This window comes from Anas acuta, chromosome 4 (assembly GCF_963932015.1).
Source record: "Anas acuta chromosome 4, bAnaAcu1.1, whole genome shotgun sequence".
In the NCBI taxonomy this organism is placed as follows: domain Eukaryota; kingdom Metazoa; phylum Chordata; class Aves; order Anseriformes; family Anatidae; genus Anas; species Anas acuta.
In genome coordinates this window covers 31405722-31415134 of record NC_088982.1, presented here as the reverse complement: position 1 = coordinate 31415134, position 9413 = coordinate 31405722, and the positions used below count along the sequence as shown (strand labels likewise).

The window sequence follows — 9413 nt, the reverse complement described above, 5'->3', positions numbered from 1 at the left end:
GCTGGGTTCAGCCAATTCACCTTCTTTCATTTGGGGGTGGGTTTCCATTTGGGGGTGGGTTTTTTGTAAATGTGGTAGAACTACGACCTGTCCCCAGAGCAGCCAGCATCTACTTCTGTAAGATTTTAGAAGTCGTAATTCACGAACTCAACCATTAGCTATTCTCTTAAGTGTTGCTTTTATAGGTGGCTTTGGAAATGGTCAGAGCCGTACCTTTGCAGTGCTATCCCCTAGTTTTCATTCACAGAAAGCACAGACCTTATCTTTGACCTTGATCTCTGTGCATACGGTACAGAGGATAAGGGACACTGAACCTGGTGACTCCTTGCAGTCCTTGCAGCAGTCCCAGTTTTCTCTTACTTCCTTTTTAGGAGAGAAAATCGCTATTGCAGTTCTAACTACAGATTTCTACTTCTCTGCTCTGCAAGCTGGATGCCACAAATTGTTTTCTCTGCTAGAAGTCCCCACACCACGCAAATTGTGGGTAAGGCCATTTTTATGGGTTTTTATTTTTAACAGCCGGCAGTGTGTGAAATTAATTTCAAGTGGAGAGTGTAAGGTTCCAGGAGGGCTTGATGCTGATTGAGCACTAAACACACGTCTCTTTGAGGACTAGGACAGCCATGCAATCCCTCTTGTTTATGAGCGCTCCGTAGTGATAGTTCTGTGCTGTGATCCTAAATCTCTGCAATGTTGTAAGCAACCTGGCCAGATACAGATTTCGGTGTCATGCACGTGATATTTCTCTTTTGTGGGAAAGCTGGACAAGGGAGAGACTTGCAGGGGTGTAACTTTTGGCAGGAAGGATGTGTCTCCACCATAAAACTGCCCCTTGGATTCACGCTGCCAACCTGGAGGCGTCTTTCCATGTAGAGTTGTCCGGCTGGCATGAGCAAGGTCAGCCAAGTGAAATACTCTGCAGAGCAGAATTGTATCAAAGCACAGACCAAGAGCTAGTGCGTGGTTAGGAAGTAGCGCTACCACTGGGACAGTTTGTGATCCTAAAAATAGCTTTTTGAGGGTTTCTTGAAGTTTCCTCTGAATCAGCTGCCCCTGGCAACATGACAAAACAAGATCAGGCAGAGGTTCGGCACGAGCTGACTGCGGTGTGCCTGCTGCAGCAAAACAGCATGCAGGCCTTGCACACAGCAGTCTCCCTAATTCAGCAAATCTCTGAGGAACAGATGGCATTTCGGAGTGCTATGATTTGGGGGGCATCCTTCTGTTGTCTAACACTCCTGTTAGACAATCTTCCAACCCTTTGAATTAAAACTTAAAATGAAGATAAGAGTGAGTCTTAGACAATCAATATTTAAACAGCACTGACAGAAGCAGCTTTGAGATGGTGGCTAGCACTTAATTAATCTTTTAACTGCATTGAGTCTGAAATAAGACTTGGAAGGTCCTGGGATACACAAATGTTACTATATTAATTACTTACTTTCCTGCTCTTCCACACATCTCTGCCTGCTTAATAGCTGGCAGTAAAATAGTTGCTGTTGCTAGGAAGTAATTTCTCTGAAAGGAATATTACTCTGCAGAAACAGCAGTTGTTGCCTTCCTAGCTGCAAGACCTCGTGCTGGTGTTTTGCTTTTGTATTTCCTGAAAGTTGCTCTTTGCACACTGTGACCTCACTAGCCAAGTGCTTAGGCAATTCTCAGTACCTTTGTGGTGGTTTTCAGCCTGAGGTAGGTTCTGTGATGAGATAAAGTGCATGTGTTGTTTAGTTAATTGACTGAAGCTGTTTAATACATCAAGAGGGCCCACAGGAAGCCGGGTGAAGCAGGGAATATGGTGGAAATAGTTTGTCTGTGTGTGGTTTCTCTCCTGTGTGCAGAACACATGTACATCCGAAGATCCGTCTGCGGGGTCTGGCACAGGTTTTATGATCTTCTGTCAGCGTGCATGCATGTGCGTGCATGTGTGAACACTGAGGGAGTTCTCTTGAACTCTGGTAGATGTCCTGTGTTGAAAATGCTTCTTTGCTTGTTAGGGGGGAAAAAAAGGAGGGGTAAGATAGCAAGAGAATATTTATGGCAAACAGCTTTCTCAGTCCATCAGTTCTCCTGGTGTTTCTGTTCGGTTTTGCTTCCTATACCAGCGAGCTCCTTGGGAACGCACAGCATGTTTGGAGGTTAGACGCTTTTCATTTGCTTCTGGAATCTGAGCAGAAATACCAGACAAGAATTTACATGTCTTCTGCATGTACTGGTGTGATGGCAGAAACAGGTCTGTGCTGACAAAGCAGGTTCATGGCATCGTGCTCTGCCCTCCACTCCTGCCCTGTTTCCAGCTGCCTCACACCTTTCTGCACGCCTGCGTCTGCAGCCCAGCAGAAATCTCTGTTTGCCCCCCAGTTTGTGTAGCTGGGAGCTGATTAGCTGGGGATCTGCTCTGGGAAAGGAGCTTATCTGGGTATTTTTGCTGGGTTGAGTACCAGCACTGTTTTTGTTTGTGCAGTCGTTGGTCAGTGTTCAGCTGTAGCCCTCACTGACTTGGAGGGAGATGGTAAAGCTTGTGTGGGGAAAAATACAAATTAGAGAGATGAAGCCCTGACTGTTGACTGTTTTCTTTTGTTGTAATAACCCAAAGTCTTATCTGACTCTAGGCACTGAGGTGTCTCTTTGAATAACCTTGTATATACAAATATGTCAAGTTTTTTCCATAACAATATCCAATTAGTAATATCAGGCCTGAAGGGGATCTCTTCAAACGGGCACATATGATTTAACCTTCCCAATGGATTCTGGGTTCATCAGAGCAGCTGCTTGCCTGTGTGGCTTGATGGAGAAAGGCAGAAAGAACACAGTTATGTCCAGCTGAGGAAAGCAGAAATTATTTCTGCCAAATACAGGAGTATACTCGATCCATGTCCCTGCTGGATTGCATTTCCTGTTAGGCTTCTCTTTTAAAGGCAGCTCTCGCGTGTTTTGTTAAAAGCTGGGATTGAATGCTGTGATCTAGCCAGTCTCAAAGCAGTCTTACATGTTGCTGGGGCTGTGAGGGAAAAATCTAGAAGCTTTTGCGTGCCTTATTTTCTATTAGTTCGGAACACACCTCGGCTTTGGCTCAGAAGCTGCTGGCCTGGTGTTGCAGCTGGGGGATGCAGCTCAGGTGTGGGCTCTGAGCAGCGAGTCCTCCAGCTGTGGGTTGGGAGCTCTCCATGGCTCACCTGGGGCTGGGGGCAGATGCGGACAGTTTCTCCCCCCAGCAGCTCTGCACTTCCCCAGCTTTAACTAATCTCTTGATTAATCTGCACCTAAGGGCTTAAAATAGAGCTTGGCTCACCAGGGTTTGGCTCAGGTGGAAGATGAGCTGCCCCTCGTGGTTAGGAGCCTGGGCTTTCTGCAATGTCAGCACCAAGGTGGGCTTGCAGCGTTTTGTCTTCCAGGGGCTGTCAGGGGTGCGTTTATAGTATTTTGCACATGCTCAGGCGTGCAGTGCTCACCTTTCCTTTTTCTCCTTTAAGAGTTATAGTGAAGCAATATTAGAATTGCTATTTTTAAGACTTCAGTAAAGCAAATAATAAAAACGTGACCTTTTCCCATACGGCGAGCTGCGTCTCCTGTTATGTTAGCTCATTTTTGCATGACATTAATGTGTATTTTTAGTCTGGTTTTGTAGCCTTGATTCTTGAAGAATGAAACAAAGAACTGCAAAGAAAAAGAAACGACAGAAATGGTTAGTGTGTCGTACCTAAAAAGTGATGTCTGCAAATCTTGGGGAGGACAGGGGGCTTCTGGCCAGATTCTGAAGGAAAACTTTGGCATTCTAGCAGCCCTGAAACATCAGGGAGGTAGGGGATGGCACTGAAAATGAGCGAAGAAACCAAGTTTGAAGCTTTTTAAGTAAAAAGTGCTGTTAATAAAATAGCTGCTTTTAGAACAGGAAGAAGCATCCTAGCTGAATTACCCAGATAGTTTAATTGACGTTGAAGAGGAAATGAAAGGCTGTGTTTATAAACACTGTCTGGTTGTAGAAAATAAAAGCAGAAGCATTTGTCACTTGTCGAAGTGTGACAGATCAGTGGTGCCCACGCAGCCGATGTCCCTGCTGCAGCTCTGGAAGCGTAACGTTGTTTGGAAACCTGGTGCTGTTACAGGCAGTTGCAAAACTTGTCACTGGTTTAACGAAATCGAGTTGCTGCTGTTGGACGCTGGCGCATTTTGTAGCAGTGTTAAAGAGATGCAGGCAAAAGAGTAGGCATGCCCAGCACCCAGCTCCATCAGAAGTGTGAATGCATCTCTGTCTGCCCACGTTATTGCAAGGTGTGAGGTCTGTGCTCTGTTTATTTTAAATTCAGGTGGGTGACCCTTTCCCTTTAAGGTGTTGATTCACCAGTGAAGGTTACAGTTTTCATTGTTCTTATAAGGGAACGGATATTAAGGGTTTGTTCCTGTTCAGCTCTGTTCTCTAAACTTAGCATATGTGTCTAATCCGTCGTCTTCTTAGCTGCAGGTTGAGGTGGTTGTCCAAAGGAATTCCCATTGCCAATGGCCTGTGTCTTTCTGTAGTCTGCAAAGTGGTCATACAATGGTATCCGAGCTGGGATTAAAACCGTGACCTGGAGGTCAGTTGCTTCATCTAATTGCCATAGCATCTGCTCCTGTTTACTCTTGGTTACCTTAAAAAACTTCACTTGGCTTCGCATGCTGCTCCTGTAGCCTGCCCTCCAGCCAGAAGTCATTTTGCTCCCTCAGGCACGTGAGATGCTGCAAATGAATGTCACAGAGAGAAATGTGGATGCTTGCAGCTGTTGTTGCACATTGTCACCTCTGCTGAGGTGATCTTGCACGTTGATTACTCCCAGCTCGTTATCCTGCCTTCGTGTCCCCAGGCAAATTTCTTGCAGACCACGTCTTAGCTGTACAGGGCACCCATGTGGCAAGCGTGTTGCAAGCTGTTCAGGTGCTGCCAGTCTTGCACACGCCTGGCTTCCTCTGCCCTGCTGAGAAAGGCAAGCTTGGGGCAAGCAGGGAAGGTGAGGAAGGGGTGTTGGACAGAGTGAGAAGAGCTTTGTGACAAACTGTGCTCCATGTTTGTCTCTCTCATGTGCACAGGAGCACAGGGAAGGCTTTTTTGGATGTATGTTCTGCAGTCTGCCAAAATGGCACTAGTTGTGTAGTGGCTGAAACCTGTCTGAATGCCCTGCGAGGTGGAACTGCTGTTACAGCAGCACAAGAGTCAGTCTCTAGCAATAATTACTGCAACATCCTTCCCCTTCTGTTTCCTCCTTGCTTCCTGAGCGCTGCTGCTTTGATTTTTTTTTCCTGTGTTACCTTTTAATCAGTAGCTGTATCTTTTTTTAAAATATTTTTCTCTTCTCTCCTTCCCCTTTCCACAAATGTTTCCGTTCATCAGAAGCCTATTTGGTAGTCTGAAGGGAGTGCCCTGATGGCATTTTTGTTCTGCAGTCGAACAGAACAGCCTGGAGCCTGGATTGTCATGCTCTTGGCCGAGCCCATAGTTCTCTGAAACGCAGCATCACTGCTGAGACAAGGATAGATGTGCCTCAGGGCTCCCTGCTTCTTACCCACCTGCGATCCATACATCTGGCTTGCGTGGTTTGGGAGCGCCGCAGTGGCTGCCAGTTGGACATCAGGGGCTCTCTGCCTGCTGTGTCCCTGGAGAACTTGATGTTCTCTCCCCACTTCAGGCAGGTATTGAGCCAACTGCAACTTAACTCCTTGTTCTCAGTGCTGAAAGGCTCAGCAGAGAGAGTGGCATAGCTGCTGGCTTAGGTAGGTGCTAGACCTTTGCAAAAACCTGCCTGTGAGAAGCAGGATCCCGTGGTGGCTCCTGCTGCGTTGCTGTTCCAGGCAGAGGATTGCTAAAGACATTTTGCTGTTCCTAGACAGCTAGGACCAGTTCCTGCAAACACTCATTATTATGTAGTGATGAGTGTTTGGGGCTCTAAGAGGTCTCTTGGAAACTTAACAAGTGTTTACAGGACCAGTCCCAGCATTTCCAAGTTTTTCCAGTATTCAGTCTCTTATACTGTAAGCAGTTTTGATGAAGAGATTGTGCCTCAGCCTGTGCATTGGGGATTGAAGCTGCCAGCCTAGTGTGCAGCAGAAATTCAAATGATTTGCTGCCATGGATAAGCAATCTATTCATTAGGTTGTGTCTCACCTTTCTGTTGGGTTCTATTTCACACTGTCACCCTGAACATAATTGAGAGAAGATTTAGACTGCTAGGGAGCATTGAGGCATTCACACAATTCTGAAAATATCAGGCAGGGGGGATGAGTACTGTGTCTCAATTTTGTAGTGCTTAATGGTTCTGGAGAGTTAACATAAAAAGGAGATTTTGGATGTAACACAAATCTAACACAAAACCTAAAAGGAGATTGTACAGAGGGAAAAGGGAAATAAGCATTTAGATTTCATTTTCTGTTCACTGTAACAAAAATGTTAGACATCACCATACTGTAATGTTGGCTGAACAAGAGCCAGCAGTGTGCTCAGGTGGCCAAGAAGGCCAACGGCATTCTGGCTTGTATCAGAAGCAGTGTGGCCTGCAGGTCTAGGGAAGTGATTGTCCCCCTGTACTCGGCTCTGGTGAGGCCGCACCTCGAGTACTGTGTTCAGTTTTGGGCCCCTCACTACAAGAAGGACATGGAGGTGCTCAAAAGAGTCCAGAGAAGGGCAACAAAGCTGGTGAGGGGTCTGGAGAACAAGTCCTACGAGGAGCAGCTGAGGGAGCTGGGCTTGTTCAGCCTGGAGAAAAGGAGGCTCAGGGGCGACCTTATTGCTCTACAGGTACCCTACAGGATGCTGTAGCGAGGTGGGGGTTGGCCTGTTCTCCCACGTGCCTGGTGACAGGATGAGGGGGAACGGGCTAAAGTTGTGCCAGGGGAGGCTTAGGTTGGATATTAGGAAGAACTTCTTTACTGAGAGGGTTGTTAGGCACTGGAATGAGCTGCCCAGGGAAGTGGTGGAGTCACCATCCCTGGAGGTCTTTAGAAGACGTTTAGATGTAGAGCTTAGGGATATGGTTTAGTGGAGGACTGGTTAGTGTTAGGTCAGAGGTTGGACTCAATGATCTTGAGGTCTCTTCCAACCTAGACAATTCTGTGATTCTGTTCCTGTGTTGGTCTTTGACTGTTGAAGCAAAGCTTGGGTTGCATCAGCAGAGTATAATGTGCTGTTCTTCTGCAAAAGAGATGTTCAATACCTGTTTTTTCTCTTCCAGGTGAGCTGACTTAAAAGAAAACAAAGCAATGGCATCTCCAGATGACAAGAGCACCACAGACAGGTAGGAATTCATTTTGTGTAATCCTGGCTACCTGGGTGCTGAGACTAATTTTGAGATGGTTTAAAAGAAATAAAAACCTCAGTGCAAGAATCATTATGACTGGGTGGGATGGAAGTGGTTTCAAACTAATGCTATCTTTTACCAAAGAATTGATGCCTTTTGTAACCTGCATCTATTGTGAAATGAACGGTGTGGGACTCTGAGACCTGAGAAGTGATTTTATGGGGGTCATTTTTTCTGCAATTCCCATTACTTTCTCACGAGGCTCTCTACGACTGCCGGTAGATCACAGGTCAGTGTTCTTTTCCCGTTTTGTGTGCTTGTCCTGAGGCATGAAAGGACAGCGATCGCTGCAAAGCCACATAAGGGGGGAGGCATGGGTGGGCAAAGACCTGAACCTAGCTATTGGGAAGACACTCAAACAATATTACTGCCCTTCCTCTGCTGTCACCCTCCAATGTAAATCTTCATCTATACACATTCAGTTGGTGATATAGCTGTGAAAAGTTAGCCATTAAAAAATCTATTTCTGGATGGTTTCCGTTGGGAATATAATGGATTTTTGCCTGATCAAAATGCAAACCAAAACTGTGGGCATTCACTTGCTTAGTGTCCTACATACCTTTCTGCCTCATCTAGGGATTAGATATCACTGCAAAATGAATCTGACAGCTGTAGTGAATCCGAAGGGTACAGTGTGTTCTGTACATAGATGTTATCTTGATTCAATTGGAATATAAATCAGGATATTTAACACTCGTTCACAGTGTGGTTTCTGACAGCTCCAGTGCCAAAGCCAACAAGGACTATAAACTTCTCTCTGTTGATTTGAGCTGTTTGTGAAAGTCCTTGCTGGCGATGGAACGTTCAAAGACACGAGAAGTGATAAGTGAGTGGTGCCAAGGAAGATGATGGAAATTCCTCTTGATGGCTGCCAAAAGCTAGTAGGGTGCCGCCTCCAGTGCAGTCTCATTCGTAGGAGAAGGTGGTTTCTTTTTTTAAAAATGTTTCCTTTAATTTAAATACTGAAGCACAAAGGGTTGCTTTCCTCTCTTCTCTCACGAATGTTTGATTTTCAACATCTGTAGAGCATTTTTTTTCCATAACTGCCCGCATTTGTCTTAGTCGTCTATTGTTCAAGTCAAAATAACTTCTTGGTTATATTGCTCCCCTCTCATTTTTTCACGAAATATGACACATGAGTACTGATTTGCCTGCCTTTGCCCTGATGCTTCTGTAGCCTTGCTGTAGTCGTGCAGTATGGGTTAGACCTGGTGAAATCCGAGTGCTTTTCATTGCCTGGCAGGGATGTGTTGCTGGCAGCCAGATCGACTTCTGAGAAGTGCCAGGTTAAAGAAGGTGTGATAAAGCAAGCCTCTGGAGAAGTGCTCTGCTCCATCAGAGTCAACAAAGAGCTTTGCTACCTCAGCCTTCTCCAGGCTCTTGCCATTGCTCACAGCAGGCAGCTTGATTCACCTTGCTAAACTGGTTTTTGTGCATGCTTGCATGTACTGGTTTCTGAGTTTTACTTGCTTTCCAACTGTACTTTGGAGGCAGAAGTGTGGGGACCAGACAAATCTGTCTCCTTTCTTCCAAACACGTGGAGCCTGTGAAACACTGCTTTATGGTGCTGTAGCCTGTGCTTTACAGTAGCAATCCACTTATTTGTTGCGCAGCTACTTCCTCGGCTGGTGGTGAAGGAAGACAGGAGAATATCAAGCCCTTGACAGGTTTGTGTAGGGTTTGGGATTGCCAAAACGTTAGCTGCTCTTTAAGGATGAACCTGTCTGCTGGCACGCAGCCTTGGGTTTTCTGCAGAGTTGAGGAGGAGGAGCGGAGAAGGAGGGTGCTGACAGCTAAGAATACTCCTGGAGCTGAGTGGTTAGAAATCGCCTGCAAGTCTGGGGCAGCTGAGCCTTGCAGGAGTGCCATCTTTGCCTTCTGACACGGTGCAGAAGCCCCCTTTGCAAATGAAAAGGCCACCCTCTGCTTCAGGTATCTGGAATCACAATATGCGTTTGACCCTTTTCACCCCCCCATGAGGACTCATCAGTGGCAATAAATGGTGGTGGTGAGATGTATTTCTAGTCAACAGAGCTGGGAGGGCCCATGTTAATTAAAAGACAGCAGTGACTCTTGAAGACTGAAAGTAAG

General features: G+C 46.1%; 1 protein-coding gene across 4 annotated transcripts in view; it reads left to right on the top strand.

Moving 5' to 3' along the window:
* Positions 1 to 7209: 7209 nt before the first annotated feature.
* The window catches only part of AFF1 (ALF transcription elongation factor 1), a 73660-nt gene continuing 71456 nt past the window's right edge, over positions 7210 to 9413 (top strand). For all 4 annotated transcript variants that reach the window (XM_068680512.1, XM_068680513.1, XM_068680510.1 and 1 more), the window contains exon 1: positions 7210 to 7259. In XM_068680512.1, the coding sequence (XP_068536613.1) occupies positions 7225 to 7259 (35 nt within the window). In that variant the 5' untranslated portion in view covers positions 7210 to 7224. The remainder of the gene's footprint in view (positions 7260 to 9413) is intronic.